Source organism: Ictalurus punctatus, chromosome 5 (genome assembly GCF_001660625.3).
Source record: "Ictalurus punctatus breed USDA103 chromosome 5, Coco_2.0, whole genome shotgun sequence".
NCBI classification, from domain to species: Eukaryota; Metazoa; Chordata; class Actinopteri; order Siluriformes; family Ictaluridae; genus Ictalurus; species Ictalurus punctatus.
Window position 1 is genome coordinate 28,129,923 of NC_030420.2, and position 18,575 is coordinate 28,148,497.

Sequence of the window (18,575 nt, forward strand, 5' to 3'; positions counted from 1 at the left end):
TGTAAGAATCATAGATGAAAGCAGTTGGGCTTGTGTACTGAAACAGCCTTTTAATAAAATTAAGTGTTTATTTCTATTAATTTTTCTTGTTCCCACACTAAATGTATGCCTATTTTACAGTCATATATTTTATTCAAACTGTCTATGATCTTAATTTCCACTTGATTCTAAGAGAGATGATTCACATTCCCCCACACTGAGAGGTAAAGATAACATTCACAGTTTATGTCTTATGGTATGATGTCGTTTTAATGAATTTTTTATAACTACAAAAGCTTTTCATAGAATGGTGCCAGAGATAATCTGCAGATTTTACAGCATGGCTCCTTGACTTCTTCCCATGTGAACGATGAAGTAAGTAGAGCTTTATTTTCGATGCACGGAGCTAGTGATGCACTGAAAGGAAAATTCTGGGCCGAAACCGAAAATTCAGGTTGCACTTGGCCGAAAACCGAAATATAACTTTTTAAAAACCTATCTTCAAATAGTTTTTTGTACAGTTGATACAAAAACAATATTAAATATGTTATTCTTCATTCAGTTCTGTAACAATCAAATTTAACAGATTATTTTTTATCAAATTATCCCAATAATATAACGTTCTAGAAAACTATTATGATATGCAAAACGGCATTCAAGTAATGAACTAGGTCTTTATTCTGTTTACATAAACATATTTCCATATTAATTAAAGATGATTGTGCAAAACAACAATGCAAAAGAGCAGCAATAGAACTAAAACCAACCTCAAACTTTAAACAACAGATGTAGCCTCAAGTCAAGAACAAAGTTTTGCAGAGCTACACGAATTTGAATGTAATTGCTATACACATAGCAAATTGGACTGCTTTCTATTTAAGCAAAAGTGGCAGGTTTTTCTTCAAGAACTAAAGTTGCTCAGCGTTCTGGCAGGAGAGACGGTTCCTCTTCTCCGCTGCACTGAATACTCTCTCACTCTGTGCTGGTGCTTGGGGCAGATAAATACCTGCGTGCAGTCCGCACAAGCAATGGAATGTGTAGCTTGTTTTGGCACTGCTGTGGATCAGGGCGCTTTCCTGTAGAATTTTGTTAAACATGTCAGAAAGTGAGGGCGTTTGCGCCTCATCAGTTGTATGCAGCTCTTTCTCTGGCACATTTCACTCTGTGCTGCGCATCGATCCTTCAGCAGATGCATTCATCATCTCCATCTCTGCCTGTAACATTTCCCGTGCACGCTGCTTTTTCTCCATGTCAAAATAATGCTCTTTAAATTGCGGATTTTGTGATGTTTTAATGCAACAATAGAGTGAGAGTGAAATCTGAGGACCGATCACTGAGGGGCGGGGCGTGGCGGCGTATATCTTCGGCTCATATTTTCTGCCTTATTTCTCTTTTGGCCAAAAACCCGAAAATGCCATTGTCGGCCGAAAATTTTCAGGGGCCATAGTTTCTGTGCATCCCTACACAAAGCATTTGGGTACATTGTAATATATTCACTGGAGAACTGTGAAGTTGAGCTAAAGAGTGCAGAAATTCTAAAATAACACCTGTGTTGTCTGATTAACTCTATTTCAGAATTTTGGTCATTTCAAGTAGATGATCATGGAAGACTCTGTCGACATCATCCTTCAAGACAAAACGTTACATCATGCTCATGAAAAGCCGATTGTCATGGCTGCTTCAGGAACTATGCTTATGGCCTCTTACGGTCTCTGGACAGTTTTTGCACTGCCTGGTTTTCGAAAAGTGCCAACAAGTCTAAAGGTAACATGTCAATCAAAAGTTTGGGGACACTAACTTACGTAAGGCTTTTTCTTTATGTTTGATTTTTGGAATTATGTTATATTTTAGATTCTATAAAGTAGCTTTGATGGCACTTTAGACAGTTTTCATCCAACTGTACTAAATACATTTCAACATAAATTTGTTACTGCTTATTAAGGGAGCAGTTTTAGGAAATACATTTCAAACTTAACCATTTCTGATTGACTTACAAACAAATTTGATGTGGAGTCCTTTAAACCATAGTGTCTTTTAGGCCATGTTTGCATTACATGGTTCAAGTGATGCATATTTTTCAGCACAGAAGAGACAATAATAACTGGCAGAACAGTAAAATCTCTGCATCTGGTCTTGTTTTCCCCATCTCACCCTTGTGATCAATAGCTGACAAGATGTTAGCTGACCTTCAGAGCAAATAACGTAGACTGTGACTGATGATGAAGGCTTGTGTTACGAACTCTTTCTCACTAGAGCAATAATGAATTGTCTTAAAAGTAAGAGAAGATGTTGTTGTGATGTTATTGAACTGCGTTGTGTAATGGTGAAGGTAGCCTAAGTTAATTAAATCAGACATTCTCTCAACTGCATCCAAACATTTGACTGGTACTGTATATAATAATGTAAAAGGCTCTTTTCTTCATGCAAACATTATCCATCTTGCATACCTCCATGACCTGAATGTGCATTTATGAAATTCTGTCTTGTCTGCCCTCCTCAATTCACTCTTAGAGGTCCCAGTCAGAGATAAAAGTCCTGTCTCTACTGTGCAGGTGCCATACTTGCCCTCGAGCAGGGTGCAGACACAGAATGTTATGAGGCTCTTGCAGGGCAGAGGAGGCTGTTTGGCAGATCTGGGTTCTGGAAACGGAAGACTGGTGAGTGCTTGGAACAGAGTAACAGTATATCAAAGATATACTGTATGTATAACTCAAGTTCAAGTTGCATGTGCAATTTCAGCAACATGATCTGATCGGTGATAAGCTGGGAAATGCCCCGTATTTGTGATTTACAGCTGTTGTAGTAATAATAAGAAGAAGAAGCTTGGGGGCATGGTGGTGCAGCAGGTAGTGTTGTTGCCTCACAGCTCCAGGGTCCCTGGTTCAGTCCTGGGCTCAGGTTTCGGTCTGAGTGAGCTTCTTCTGGGTTCTCTGGTCTCTTCCCACCTCCCAAAAACATGCCATTAGGTGGATTGGCTAAACTAAATTATCCCTAGGTGTGATTGTGTGTGTCCCCTGCAATGGACTGGCTTCCAATCTGTGTTGTATTCCTGCTTCATGCCTAGTGTTCTCTGGATAACAATAATTGTAATTGTTGCTGCTGTAATTGTATTTCTTTATAAAGTACCTTTCATGCATTTATTTAAGTACAACTCGAAGTGCTTTACAGCGAGAGACAAAGAAGTGTGTGTAATATAATATATAGATTTAGATCAGACTTTGAGAGACTCTGATCATGTGCTCTCATTCAGTGCTTTGTTTTGTTTTTTTAAGGTGTTTGCTGCCTCGTCTTTGGGCTTCCAGTGTACTGGCTTTGAAATAAACTCCATTCTGATAGGCTATGCCAGAGCCAGAGCAAGGTGGATGGGAATTCCAACTTCTGCAGCAAGATTTGTGAATGAGGACTTCTGGAAGGTATTTTAAACATGTTGGTATTTCTTTGTGTAGTTGTGTCTTGTTACAAAAAGGGTACAGTCCATAAATAACTCTATAGTGTCACACTATCCTTTTGGCTACTTTAGGCTCAAATTTGGGGGGAGGAAACAACTATGCAGGTGAAGTGGTGAATGTTTGGTCTAAATAGTGTATTTATACACTATATGTCCAAAGGTATATGGACACCTGACCATCACACTCATGTATGCTTCTTCATCTAATTGCAGATTTATTCCTCCTTGGTGTTATAATAATCTCCACTTTTCTGGGAAGGCTTTCTATTAGGTTTTGGAGTGTGGTTGTGGGGATTTGCCCATTCAACCTTACAAAAGCATTCTTGAGGTGAGACCCTGATGTCCGTTTAGAAGGCGGTATTCAGTGGGGTTGCGGTCAGGACTCTGTGCAGGCCACTCGAGTTTACTCATGGTCTTTATGGAGCTCATGTTGTGCTCAGGGGCATTATCATGCAGGAACAGGTTTGGGCCCTTTAATTCCAGTGAAGAGAAATTTTAATGCTACAGCATAAAAGATAGCCTATACAATTGTGTGCTTCCACCTTTGTGGAAACAGTTGCCATATGGGGAAGACCCTCATATAGACGTAATGGCCATATGTCCAAATACTTTTGGCCTTAAAGTGTATCTTTAGTGGTTAAACCGCAAATGGGAGGAATGAGTGTATGTCCATACTATACGGTGATTGCTATATTCTTTACAATAAAAATGTACAAATTACAGTGCATACCTAATTTTTTCATATTTCACAGACTGATTTGTCCCGATATAAGAACTTGACAGTCTTCTTGGCGCCCGGAGTGGTATGTATAAGTAGATGGATTTGCCATTTTGTGCTTACAAAACATGCCCGGAATTCAAAGTATATCATTAGGAGTAAAGTCAAGCAACAGCAAAAAAAAAAAAAATCTGCTGATTATTAAAATAGCCCTCAGTAATAACATTTGGTGCATGAGTCATAAATGCTTACACATACTGTTGTTTTATTTATTTTTTCCCCATATTGGGTTCTTCTCAGATGGAAGTGCTAGGCAGAAAGTTGGAGCAGGAGTTGGCTCATGATGCCAGAGTGATCGCCTGTCGTTTCCCGTTCCCTCACTGGCGTGCTTCAGCATCAGAGGGACAAGGACTGGACCAGGCCTGGGCCTATGACATGGCTACAGTTCGCAAACCCCCAACTTGAGCTCCAGCAAATCACTGCAGATGATTTTCACTACTACCAAATGGATATTTTCAGACCCACAACACTTATTGTATTGAATTGAATTGTTATATAAAGCTTGCTGACTCTGATTTCAACATTAGAACGGTGACCTGAACATAGGTTGTTTTTTTATTATTATTATTGAGTGGAAGTAAGAATATTGGAATCTGCATAATCTTAGTCAGAATGTTTTATGTTAAATACTGTATATGAGGCATGCCGAGTCTCTGTGGCTGAATTCTGTAAAATAGCCCAAATTATGAAAAATTGCGGTTTCCACAAATGTTTTTTTTTCTGCCAGTAATATACTTTGATATCTCTACTTTAAGAAAACATACATCTATTTATTTAACGACATAGAAATGTTTTATTTAGGCCTTCTAGCCTTGCCTTACCTGCACAAATCATGTAGAGTATGGGGCTTAATTAACAAAAACAGCAGTAAATGCAGTCAGTCAGTTTTCATTAAGATGTTTAAAACCTTGCTGGATAAGATTTGATCGAGTTTTTGGATAGAAAATGAGCCATAAAAAACCTAAAAATAAGATGATTTATTTATTTATTTATTTATTTATTTATTTATTTATTTTTTTTTTAAAGTGACTCACCTTGGATGGATGATTTCATAATTGAAAAGAGAAACTTTCTGAATCTGCCCTTAAATTTAATTCAGAACAAACCTAGTTAATGTTACTGATGAAGAAAATAGTTTGAATTGTTATAGTATATGAGATCATGACAGTGCAAATCAGTACTCAATTACTGAAATCCCACTTATGTCTAACTGTAACAAATGCAATCCAGTTTAATTTAGCTAGCCTGCCTGCTGACTAAATTAGCTAACATTATTAATGAAAACAGGTTTGTATTGGTCAAGATACATTAGATTTAATGCTGGTAATATGTTCAGGGAAACTTCAACCCCATAAGGTTTTTGCTCACTTTCAAGTATATTATTCATTAACTACTCTTATTTGTTCTGATGAAGATTAAACTGATACTAGATCACTTTAGGTGCAGTGACACAACTCCAAAAAGTGTTTTATAGACAAAGTGCAGATGGAGGACCATCTGTCGTAAAAGAAAAGGGGATGCATGTGTAAGCAAACAAATGTAGCAAAAGCTCAGGTGATCAGCAAACCAGCAGGAACAGGGAAAACCCTAAACGAACAAGGTAATAAGCAAAGCTAGAGACCAAGCCAGAGAGCTACAGGAATACAAACAGTTCAGTTGTGTCACAGGTGAAAATGCTGATGCAATACTTTACAAAGTAACAATCCAGAGTATATGAATAGTGTGTGATGATTGGAAATTGGTGTGTTAGATTAAAATTGACTGTGAACAAGTTGTTGCTTGTGATTCTTCTGACTGATCATGGGATGTTGTCTGCTGACTAGGTGCTTAATTGAGAACCACGGGTAATGTAATTCGACTAAGTGCAATTGTAACTGGGCAAAAATGCTGGCACGACAGTAATTACTCACCCCTTCCCCAAGAGTAGAATTTTCTTTTGGGCCACCTCTGGGTCAGAGAACTGGATGTCATAACACATTACTACTGTACAGTAACTACAGTGAAATTTATAGTTATATATGTATATGTATATATATATATATATATATATATATATATATATATATATATATATATATATATATATATATATATATATATACATATATATTATATGTATGTATATATATATATATATATATATATATATATATATATATATATATATATATATATATATATATAAAATAAGGTCTATGAAATAGAGGAGTGTAAATCTAGATCAACTGATGGGTCAGAGTTGTTTAGGGAGTTAAAATGTAAAATTGTTGAGCGCAACTCACAAGCTAAAATTTTGCTCTTACTGAAAGATTGGAGACATCACACTAACAAAGCTCAACTTCTTTTGTCCATTTGCTGCTTATGTAAAATGATATTACTCATATAATAAAATGAGTAATAATTAAGAGGTGGAAAGTTGAAATGAATCTTGGAGCACGGCTAGTATTTGGATGGTTTTCACACAACACAAAAAAGACGGGCTGTGATGCTTCATATGGAGCCCCTGCTGCTGGAAAAATACATTTTTGTCTTTAGTCTTTTATTTCACCTTTTTCCAATTCCGTCTTCAGAAATAGGGTTATATAACTACATAACTTAGATGACCTATTTCAATTTTGCTATTAAAATACATTGGCCCATCAGCTCAGCTCAATCTCCTCTAACATTGTGCAGCTAAGAGGTCAGTGACACTGTACACTCAACTGATTATAAAGACTGCATGTATAAATGCTGTATCTCTCATCAAGGTGTGTGAAAACCTGAATACAGTCAATTGTAATGAGCATAAATGGCTCAAGATTAAATGACATTAGAATCTTGATAACACTGCTCTACCAGAGCAGACTAATGAATGAGAAACATACATGAGACTCCATTAATGCCTGATGAGCTTGATAAAGCATTTAATCATATGCCTAATAATAAAGCCAAGAGCCTAAGAGAGCAAATGTGGCCATGCTCTCTGGGTAGGAGGAATGACTTTGCTTTGTCTCCTAACAATCATAATGACTAACACTAATAAATCTTTGAACTCATGTGCAGTATGTGGAAGAGGGCATTTAGCATTTTCCTTTGAGTGTGTTCAGTTGCCCTGAGAGCAGCCCTGTGTTGGCTGGCTTCACATGTCTCTGAGGAAGCATGTTAGCACTTACTCTACTCAGTTGGCTGTCACATGATATGGGAGTGCTAGCTAGTGAGGAACTGGCAAATAATCAAATTGGGAGAAAATGGGGTTTAAAAAATCTTAATGAATAACATCCTGGTAACATGTGCTGACTTAGTACAGAACTATAGTATTATGAACTTCTTTGTCCTAAAAAAAAAACACCACCACCACAAATGGACATAATTTAGAAAGTGGTGTGGCTCATGTGCATGACCCAGGGCAGGAGGCAGACACAGTTCAGACATGTCTATTTTCTCTTCTCTCCATGGGCCATCTGATGCCTCCAACCACTCAAGAATCATGGTTTATAATCATCATGCTTATTCTGATGAAGTTTAAACTGATACAAGATCAATGTGGGTGCAGTGACACAACTACAAAAAGTTCCAAAAAGTCCAGATGGAGGACCAGTTGTCATGATTCACAGAAAAAGGAATACAAGTGTAAGCAAACAAAAGTAGCAAATGGTCAGGCGATCAGCAAACCAGCATGAACAGGGGAAAAAACCCAAATGAACAAATTAATAAGCAAAGCTAGAGTCAAAGCCAGAGAGATACAGGAATACATACAACAGTTCAGTTGTGTCACAGGTGCAAATGCTGATGCAAGACTTTGCAAAGCAACAGTCTGGCATTTATGAATGGTGTGTGATAATCGGTGGAAATCGGTGTGTTTGATTAGAATTCTGGTGATTGTGAACAGGAATTGGTTGCTTGTGATTCTTCTGACTGATCATTGGATGTTGTCTGCTGACTTGGCGCTTGGTTGAGAACCATGGGTATTATAATTTGACTAAGTGCAATTGTGAATGGGCAAAAATGCTGGCACAACAGTAACCACTCACCAATTTCCCAAGAGTAAATTTTTCTTTTGGGACACCTCTGGCTCAGAGAACTGGATGGTCTGGTTGTCATGTGTAGAGCTCCTGGATCAGTATAGGATCCAAAATAACTTGTGCTTAATAAGGGGTGCCTTGAATGGTGGAGTGAATGTTGTGTGTATTCTGTTCAGGAGAGAAACTGTGACCATTCTTCAGGCCGGTCTGCACAGAAAGTTCTATCTATTTCATGATTTGACCTATCCCTTGGTTGGGTCTATCTAATTGAACATTGTCTTGTGTGTGATACCCAGAAGTGAGGCAAACCAAAACTCGTCATTTCTCCATGACACAAGACTTGTGGTATGCATAAAAGATCTGGCACAATATCTTCAGGTTTACCAAAGATTTAAAACATATGTAGGAACAACCACTCAGGTGTTTCACAGGCTGTGAATAAAGTTTGCCTGAGGTCTTGGTGGTTTTAAGAAATGGTCAATGACCACGAGGATGGTTGTCATAACTGGGCAGGACACCAGGTCTAAAGTAGGCTATATGAGAGCATGTTCACTGGGGAACTGAGAGTGGGAATAATTTGCCAGCTGGAAATGTTCTATGAATGTTGGCTTGAGGAAAGGAGTAGCATGACCTTACAAAACATAGAATATCACATAAAATGGAGTCTGTGTGTTTCTAATAAAGTTTCTAATAAAGTGTTGATAGAATTTGGAGAAACTTAGAAATCTATATAGATCCGTTACACAGTATGTAATGGAATGGGACTTATTTAGGTGGCCCTACATCACATTAACCACAAGGTGATGCTATGTTGCTTCAGTTTAGTTCAGAATTGAGCAGAGCATGATGTAATTGAGAACCACTGATATATCTGACAAGAAATACACTCAAGTTCAAAATAACTGACACCCTTCAAGAAAATGGTTTAAAACAGCTGACAAAAATAAACTTTAAAAAACAAACAAAAAAAATGGAGAATCTTTTATACCTTTCTTCTTATAGAAAATTGCATGAAAACATGTGCTATACATCACTATACAAAACATCATGCCCATATGTTTGAACATAAAATCCCACTTATTGCATGCTATTCATCATAACATCAGGAAGATCTAGCCATTTCTATCCATGGGGGTCACTCAGGTGCTTGTTCAGTTCCATGTCATCTCAAGACTGGACAGTGAAGGCTAAGTTACTCAAAAAAAAAAGCTAATCCACTACAGATTACTAATTACTACTTTAAAATTGTAATTTGATTACATTACTGATTACTGCATGTAAAAAGTAATCAGATTACTAATTACTTTACATTGTTACTTTCAAAACCTATCAAACCTACAAAAATACACTACAAAGTGAAACTCATAGTTCTTTCAGTCATTTTACCACACATCAATGTATGATGAACAGAAAAAGTTGGATTTATCATAAAACTTGCCTAGGGTGTTGTCACTGTTTGTAGGACTTCAAGACCGATAAACTTTTCTAATTAGGCTAGTTTGGTGTTGCTAGCCAAAGAGTGGCACAATTAAGCCATCACTGTATGGGTTTAGATGCTACAGTGCCATGCAATGTACATTATCTTTCCTTATGCTCTGTTCATATCATGTTCATGTAAACTGGAACTCATATACACATTTACACACCTTGTTTTCCTGCTCAGCATGAGATGTTGTTACTGTTTCAGTTTCAATCCCTTTACTGTTTTAAAAAAAAAAAAAACAGCATAACTGACTGTGTGAGATAGCATTTGGCAGAATTGAGACCTGTCAGCCAGTAAGACACTGTGTGCCATCGGTCCCTTCTTCCACATCTCCTTATTTCTGCATTCTCTCCGCTGGCTCTGTGTAGCTGCCTGATTCTTGCCCAAAGCCTAGCTTAAGGCACTTATCACACCCTGCTCTGCACCACACTCTCTAGCATGACTCGACTGCACCCACCATCTCTCAAGGTACCAGGAAGACGTGTCAAGACTATTTACTGGATGTCTTCACACTAAAAAAACAAAAACGCTGAATCCTACCTCTTGCCCAGGCACTTTCAAGTTGCATGAAGATCTGTTTTTGATAGAGAATTCAGAGCAGTTCTGTAAGTTGCGCTACGGATAAGGGTGTTTGATACTAATGTAAATGTCATTTAAATTAATGTAATATATTTCTTTTTGTTCAGTGGGACACGGTGACTTAGTGGTTAGCATTTCTGCCTCACACCTCCAGGTTGGGGTTTGATTCGTGTGCGTGGAGTTCGCATGTTCACGCCGTGATTTGGGGGTTTCCTCCAGGTACTCCGGTTTCCTCCCCCAGTCCAAAGACATGCGTTGTAGGCTAATTCGGCGTCTCTAAATTGTCCATAGTTTGTGTTTGTGTGTGTGATTGTGCCCTTCGATGGATTGGTACCTCGTCCAGTGTGTGTAGGATAAGCAGTACAGAAAATGGATGGATGGATGGATGGATGGATTTTTCATTTTCAATGAAGGGTCAGAATATTTACTGGTGAATAAAAAAAACTTTGTTTTATTTATTTAAATAAAAATTTTTTTTTAAAAAAAGCTGTTTATTGGAAACAGGAAAGTAGGAACACCACTGAGTTCTGAAACGCTGTATGAAAAGCGCATGCGCGATGATGTCTTTGCTTATGACGTTAAATGAGTGTTTGCGTTGGGAGTCTAGACAGGAGGCGGAGTTCTCGGTATAAAACCGAGCGGCAATAACAGAGACAGAGACACAGTCGGGTCGCAGACTAGAGATGGAGAGCCCGAGGAACGTTTCTAACCAACAGCCGACTAATAACGACAGGATGTGCGAGCTTAACAAATCGAGTGAGCAGCGGCGGAAGAAAGAAGAGCAGAGTGCCAACACTACGGAGTTCTCGCGCATTATCACGGATCCCGTGACCGGGAAATGTTACTGCCGCGGGAAAGTTCTCGGAAAGGTGAGGATTTGCGTCGCACAGGAGTCGGTCGGTGAAATGTTCTGCATAGATTTTGCTTTACATTGTGTTTATTCATGTGTCACAGGGAGGGTTTGCTAAATGCTACGAGCTGACTGACCTGTCCGCCGGAAAGGTGTTTGCGGCCAAAATCATCCCGCACGCGCGTGTCGCCAAACCGCACCAGCGTGAGAAGGTGAGCCAAGGCACGCGCCCGTAGCTAGCTGTCAATCACGTGCGCTTTATGTCAAAAGTCTAGATGTAATGCACGGTGTTTTGTTGCTTTGCAGATTAACAGGGAGATCGAGTTGCACAGAGGACTGAGCCACAAGCACATCGTTCATTTCTATCATCATTTTGAAGATAAAGATAACATTTACATCTTACTGGAGTACTGCAGCAGAAGAGTGAGTCATCCCCCCCTCATCATGCCTGTGCTTAAAGATTACACCACATGCACTGTCTCCTTGGCACAGTAGCTATTTAAATAAAATAAAAAAACCCATCAGTGACGTATTTCTTTTGCACAAATTTTGAGAAATGTTAGTATTAGTTGGTGAGCAAGAATATTTTTTTTAACGAAAGGAGCTGGATTGGCATGTGAATGTTTTACTAATGTGTCTCTGTCAATTCTGTCTTTGTTCAGTCACTGGCACATATCCTGAAGGCACGCAAAGTACTAACGGAGCCAGAAGTGAGGTACTACCTCAAACAGACAGTGTCTGCACTGAAATATCTGCACGATCAAGAGATCCTACATCGAGACCTCAAACTAGGTACACAGCTCACTTCTGAAATAAAATATTTTATTTATTTATTTTTTTAAAACATCAGGCTTCTCACTGAAATCTGAGTAGACGCCATACTGAATCTGGGGGTCAATTTTGTCTGTTTACTCCATAGGGAACCTGTTTGTGAGTGACTCAATGGAGCTCAAGGTTGGAGATTTTGGGCTGGCTGCCAAACTAGAGCCAGTGAGCAACAGGCGCAAGACGATCTGCGGCACCCCGAATTACCTTTCTCCAGAGGTGCTGAATAAACAGGGCCATGGCTGGGAGTCGGACGTCTGGGCCCTGGGCTGCGTTATGTAAGTCCTCTATTGCTTTTACTCTACCACAAAACAGTGCACAAGGGGAGCACTGTCCTGCAGGGCAAATTGAATCCAGCACTGATCAGAATTGACCTACACACATTCCATTACATAACTGTGTTTCATCAATCATGCATGACCAAAAAACGGACTGATGATTGACGAAACTGATGGATTGATGAAACTAAAAGAATAACTGCACCAAATGTCCTTGAGTTTATCTGACTGATATTCACCCTTTTTCCTGCAGGTACACTCTGCTCCAGGGCAAACCTCCATTTGAGACCAATAATCTTAAGGAGACATATCGCTGTATTAAAGAGGCTCGCTACTCTTTGCCCTCCTCACTGTCGATCGCAGCCAGGCAGCTCATTGCCAGCATGCTCTCCCGTGACCCAGCAGATCGACCGCGACTCGACGAGATTGCACAGCACGAATTTCTCTCGCAGGTCAGTTTTTGTTTTGTGCACTTTGTATCTACAATGCCAGATGTTTTTTAGCACTGAGATCTTAACTAGTAATTTCTGCCCACACAGGGCTTCATGCCAGAGACACTGCCTTCCAGCTGCTGTCTCTCTGCTCCGGACTTCCACATCTCCAGCCCTGCCAAGAGCTTTTTCAGGAAGGCCGCTGCTGCCCTATTTGGTGGGAAAAGAGACAAAGCCAAGTACTATGAGAGTCTCAGTAAGTGCTAGACTCATTGTTACTATGTATATACAAACTGAAAATAACATTGTAGCTCTTTAATCAAGACAGTCCTTCCACTTATAGATAAGACAGCCAAAGAAGAAGACGACATCTACAAACTCTGCAATGACCTCAAGACGACCTCAATTAATAAGCAGCCTGCTACACCATCGTCAGAGGTGAGCTGGGGCATCTATCTGTTCATTGAGAACACGGTGTATAGCAGAGGAGAACCGAGTGAATGACAATGATTCGCAGTCCTCACATGCCCCCTCTTTCTTCCTTTTTACCTTTTTAGGAAAGAGGGACTCCGTCACTACCGGCCGGAAAGCCTGTTTCCCAGGCAACAGTCACACAGCCTGAAGCCCGAGACACCATCCTCATGATCGTCAGAGGCAGCCTCGGGAGCTACAGCAGCAGCAATGAATGTAAGTGCGTGTGTCTGTGTGTGTGTCGTCAATCAGACAGACAACTCTCAGTAATTTTCCTGTCTCACATTACTTCATTAGCAATGCTGAGAACATCCCCTTTTGATTTGTAGGTCTGGAGGACAGTACAACAGGCTCTGTTGCAGAAGCCATTGCCAGTGTTTTACGAGGCTGCCTGGAGCACATGCCCACAGGTACTTCAAACGGACACGCTGTGTTTACAAATTCACAAAATCCATTCATTGTGGAAGGCAATTTAAATTCACGTGTAAATAACAATCCATTCTTAATCCACAGCTGAGAAATTACCCAAGGCTAGCGGATGCAGCAGCATGCAGTGGGTGACAAAGTGGGTGGATTATTCCAACAAATATGGCTTTGGTTATCAGCTGGCCGACAACACTGTGGGCGTCCTTTTCAACAGCGGAACGCACATGAGTCTCCTAGCTGACAAAACGTAGGTGCCAGGGCTTGTTCAGTCGCCAACTCAAATCAATTGATGTAATCAGTGCTGTTGTCAAGTGCTGAATGTCATTTGTAATTATCACACAAGACATGACAATTACACAACACACATGTTTTGAGGGATTTTGATGGTAGACACGCACTTGTTGGAGTCTGTAAGATAAATGTAGTGCAAGTATAAATGGCCTGAATGAATGGACACATCGTGAAAACACAATATTTTATATAGGAAAGTATATTGGGTTTAATAAGGACAAGGACTTAGGATAAAGAAGAAATCTCTGTATTAAAATCAAGTACAATAGTTAGCTAGTTTACTAGATTAGTGGGTAGTAGGGCAGATGGGTAGTTAGGAAGTTATGATGGTAGGTATATATATAATTTGCTACATATTTAGGTACTTAGGTAGGTAGATCTGTAGGTAGTTATATAATTAGGTTAGCTACGTAGGTGCATAGATGGGTAGTAAGTTAGTAACGTAGTTACTAAAGTAATAACAGTTCTTAGGTAGGTACGTTCCCAAATAGGTAGAGAGGTAGGTAGGTACTTGGATTGGTAGTTGGGTAGTTAGTAAGGTAAGGTGGGTAGTAAGTTATATTGTAGATTGATAATTACATAATTAGGTAGACAGGCTAGTTACAAAGTTAGGTAGGTTGGTACATAGACAGGTAGTTAGTGAGCTAGGTTCTTAGGTAGTTAGCTAGGTAAGTAGGTAGTTACATTCTTTGGTAGGTACATATTCAAATGTGTTGGTAGATAGGTAGTTACTAGGTCACTGAGTAATTAGTTAGGTGGGAGCTAAGTTGGAACTTTGCTGATCTTGAAGAAAGTTGCATTGTTATAGAAATGGAAAAATATAATTATTTGAGGCACATGAGCACTCCCAATTCGGCAAAGTGGGCATCATCATCATCAAGTAATGGCACAAAATAGTTCTAAATTAGATACATGGAACATGAAAATAACAGTTCAATGTAACAGTACATTCAAATAGTAAGAATCTGGTACCTTACTACTAAAACAAGAAATATCTTTTTAAGATCACATAGATACACGAATAACCTTGCCTTGTCACTTAATGATGTTATGCTCTTTAGGTGACTGTTTTAATGTGTTTCTGTCTATTATTTATCTTTCTTGACCAGGACTGTATTTCAGCATGCAGAGATGGGGCAGTGTGCTGTGATGTACACAACAGATGTTCCTGAGAACTGTGTGGGCCAGGTCACTATTCTCAAGTACTTCGCTCACTATATGGAAGAAAACCTGATGGATGTGAGTGGAAATTAACCTACATTTACACTTTTTTAAAATGTAAATAAAAAATTTTAAAAAAAAAAAAAAAAAAAAAAAAAAAACAACCTTAAACATGGAATCTTGATAGAATCAAGGACAACCATTATTTCTGCATTTGTGTATAATTCTTCATTTATAACGTAAATAAGGTTCTCAATGAACTCTTAAAAAAAAAAAAAAAAAAAAGGGTGTAAGGGTGCTGTTTCGATCTAAACCTGTTTTGCTTGTTGTTTAAGCAATAACATTTCATTAACTTGTCGTTAGGGAGGTGATATGGTGATTGACACAGATGCTGAAAAGCCCAGACTCTATCTGCTGCAATGGCTGAAGTCAGACCGGGCCCTCATGATGCTCTTCAATGACGGCACATTCCAGGTAATCAAAGAAACCTTTTCAGTCTATTCTTCATTCATACACTGGTATCCAGGAAGCAACTCATTCCTGCAGGTTTTTTGATTGCAGAGTTGTAGCAGTAGTCACAACCTTTCCATAGAAACCTATTTATTGAATCATGTTTCCTGATAAGTCCTTCAGATTTTTTTTTTATTATTTCTCCGAACCATTACTCTTCAGTATTTCACCTTTATTCAACGTACAGTTCTACATGCAGAATGGCCTCCTAGTCTCTTACTGTGTATTTTTCCTTCTAGAAATACTGTGTACTGTTCTTGCCTTAAATTGTTTATCCGGTTAGCTTATTTTAAGATCAAGAAGAAGCCTACGCACACAGTGGTATCACAGTGACTCACCACTGCTGTAACAATGCTCCACATCCTGTTTTATTTCCAGGATGACAAACTCTCTATCTTTCTCTCTCTATCTTTTCAAACAGGTAAACTTCTACCATGACCACACCAAACTCATCCTGTGTACCCAGCAGGACGACTACCTCCTGACGTACATCAACGAGGAGCGAACATCCGCCACATTTAAACTGAGTGCACTCCTGAGGGCCGGCTGCACATCAGAGCTGCGCAGCCGTATGGAATATGCACTCAACATGCTCCAGCAGAGATGCAAAAGAGACCCGTGAAACTCAGTGTGTCTCGCTCTGTGTCTGTATGTGTGTGTGTGTGTGTGTGTGTGTGTGTGTGTGTGTGTGTGTGTGTGTGTGTGTGTGTGTGTGTGGGCACGCAAGAACAAGAAAAATCTGTGAACTGAACATTGGCTAAAGCACAGAAGCAAACTGGAACTGTTAATTAGTGTGGAAGTGGTAATTAATGCTGAAAGACTGTTAGAGAAAGTTTAATTGGATAGAAGTAGGTGCTGTGAAATGAAGATGGTGGTGGATAGTGGAGGTTATCGCGGAAAGGAGAAATGAATGTAGCATTACGTTATTAGAAAACGAGCAAGAAAAAGAAAGACTGGGCTGGGACCAGAGGCTAGAGGAATGTAACCAGGTTTGGAGAAACTCCGAGATGAAAGCTGGATTTAAAGCAAAAAAGAAAAGTCTGTTGATGAGACTATTACTGTTTTTATGCATGTCAATATGTGTGTATGTGTGAGACTACTTCATTTGTTAGATATTAGAAAATATTTATTATGTAAATATGTATTTATTTATTTTTTATTAAATAATAAAAACTGATCTAACTAAAAAACATTGACTTTTGTGTTTTTCATTTCAATTGTTGCAGTGTAATGAAATGTTTCTTTGTTTCTACAGTACACACTGTATAATGTAACGTATATAATGTAATGGGTTTGACAACAGATGACCTTTCTAGGTCCCAGCCAACGTTTCTGAAGACACTAATATCCATTTATATCTTTGTAAAAACACATTACATTTATATAAAGCGTCAGTCTTTATTCAACATCTTCTTTCCTGGAAAACTCAACACATAAAAGCATGACTGACTGAACTGCAAACAAACTAAAGGAAAAAGCATTTTGTTCAAAAGTCATGTTTGAACTGTCTCATAGTCAAAAGCGTGTTAGCAACCATCATTATAACCATGACAACGCCATGCAGTATAATGGGGGGAATAAAGCTGAATGACTGTCTAATTAAATAAACGTGACTCATTTTTTATTTAGGTGCCTATTAAAATATTGTCATGTTTAGTAACCTTAAACCTCTAGTGACCTTTTATGGAAGTGATGTATTTAAATTGAGTAAATACTTTCTCCTTATGCATACAGGAAAAGGTGTAATAAAGTTTCAGCCTTCAGAATGATAATATAAGATTATATTGGTTCAATATATGCATATCATATTGGTTATGTAATCTATAATCTGTTGTCTATATCAATCCTTAATGGACTGTACTGGAGTACAGTCCATGGAGTAATAATTATTGGCATAGGCATATTAACATAAGGTACAGTATATTGTATACATTCTTTTAATAACGCTTTCATTTCATTTATTTAATTACTTAAGATCGGACAAAACCAAGAAGCCTTGACAAAGGCATGAACTTTGACATTATTCAACCAGGAAAATGAGTAACAGCTCCATCTAATCTTACAACGTTGCTTCAGAGGCCCTGTAACCAGACACATCTATCAGTCATTTCATGACATCAGTCATACGTAATCTCCTAAATATGCTCCAGTTGCTGATGAGTAAGATAATCATCATGGTTGATTCGAAATCCAGTGACGTATTCCTTTACATTTCACTGAGGCTGCTTTCTACCATCGGCACCTACGTATATACTCTGCTAAATATTGCAATAATTCTCTTTGCCAACTTGTCAAGTGTTCTTTCTGATTAGGATTCCTCACTTCTTCTGTGTTTACGTATGAGCGACGTCCCACTTTCTGTCTTGCTGAGTCTTCAGACGGAAGAGATAGTCAGATGGTCTACAGGCCCACACACCATCAGTATGGATGGTTCAGTGAGATTCAGTGGCCTTGGAAAAATCTTTTCAGCTCTGTTGAAGCCTGCCAACGGTTGTGTGGGTGTGTGTGTGTGTGCTTTAGCTGGAGCTACGGAAACAGAGGTAGAAGAATCACACATGTATATAACTATGTGGGCTTCACCTTAATCATCACCATGGGAAACATAACGTCAAGCACAGAAGAGGTCATGAAGTTTTTTGTCAATTTGCAAATGCATGCCAAGACAAAATGAGGTAATAGAGTGGGTGTGTTATAATATTAAATGTTCATTCATCTTGACCAACCAATTTAGTACGGTCATGATAGTGGTAGATTCAGAGCCTATTCCAGGAAGACAACGAATAAGGTAGGAATACACCCTAGACATGACACCAATCGATCATAGAGCATCACATAGTCATTCACACCTAGGGGAAATTTAGAGTAGCAATTGCTCCTACTGGCACATTATTGAAAAGTTAGAGGAAACCGGAGTACCTGAAAAACACCCACGCAGACACTCAGAGAATGTGAAACTCCATGCAGAGTTACGGCTTGAGCAAATCTGCCATATGAAATGAAATGTTCATATGTTTAAAACTACATTGTTCATTCATATTGAAATCTTTCCAAACAATGGTCCATT

At 38.9% G+C, this 18,575-nt stretch overlaps 2 protein-coding genes across 8 annotated transcripts in view; both read left to right on the plus strand.

Annotated features, from left to right (window-relative positions):
• si:dkey-190g11.3 (uncharacterized protein LOC567059 homolog) overlaps positions 1–5,743 on the plus strand; it is a 6,604-nt gene extending 861 nt beyond the window's left edge. For 2 of the 6 annotated variants that reach the window (XM_053680376.1, XM_053680375.1), the window contains 6 exons: positions 1–354; positions 1,555–1,743; positions 2,532–2,636; positions 3,252–3,392; positions 4,180–4,230; positions 4,446–5,743. The exon at positions 1–354 is cut by the window's left edge. In XM_053680376.1, coding sequence (XP_053536351.1) covers positions 1,576–1,743; positions 2,532–2,636; positions 3,252–3,392; positions 4,180–4,230; positions 4,446–4,610 — 630 coding nt within the window. In that variant the 5' untranslated portion in view covers positions 1–354; positions 1,555–1,575 and the 3' untranslated portion in view covers positions 4,611–5,743. Of the gene's footprint in view, positions 1,744–2,531; positions 2,637–3,251; positions 3,393–4,179; positions 4,231–4,445 lie in introns of all 6 variants that reach the window. The other 4 variants (XM_017467945.3, XM_017467944.3, XM_017467946.3 and 1 more) reach the window with 4 other exon arrangements.
• Positions 5,744–10,894: 5,151 nt separating this feature from the next.
• Positions 10,895–16,549, plus strand: plk2b (polo-like kinase 2b (Drosophila)). 2 transcript variants are annotated; one of them, XM_053680378.1, is made up of 15 exons: positions 10,895–11,137; positions 11,223–11,330; positions 11,425–11,541; positions 11,781–11,910; positions 12,038–12,221; positions 12,475–12,673; positions 12,761–12,908; positions 12,996–13,090; positions 13,210–13,339; positions 13,453–13,533; positions 13,637–13,796; positions 14,950–15,079; positions 15,365–15,475; positions 15,933–16,162; positions 16,195–16,549. In XM_053680378.1, exons 1-14 carry the CDS (start codon positions 10,952–10,954, stop codon positions 16,131–16,133), a joined length of 1,980 nt encoding a protein of 659 aa, XP_053536353.1. In that variant the 5' UTR covers positions 10,895–10,951; the 3' UTR covers positions 16,134–16,162; positions 16,195–16,549. The 2 variants fall into 2 exon arrangements, with proteins under 2 accessions (XP_053536353.1, XP_053536352.1); XM_053680377.1 differs by having other exon boundaries at positions 15,933–16,549.
• The last annotated feature ends 2,026 nt before the right edge of the window (positions 16,550–18,575 follow it).

Coding starts and splice junctions, on each gene's coding strand:
- plk2b (XM_053680377.1), top strand. CDS start 10,952: ATGGAGAGCCCGAGGAACGTTTCTAACCAACAGCCGACTAATAACGAC. Junction 11,331..11,424: donor AACCGCACCAGCGTGAGAAG/GTGAGCCAAGGC, acceptor GTTGCTTTGCAG/ATTAACAGGGAGATCGAGTT. Junction 13,340..13,452: donor CTACAGCAGCAGCAATGAAT/GTAAGTGCGTGT, acceptor TTTGATTTGTAG/GTCTGGAGGACAGTACAACA.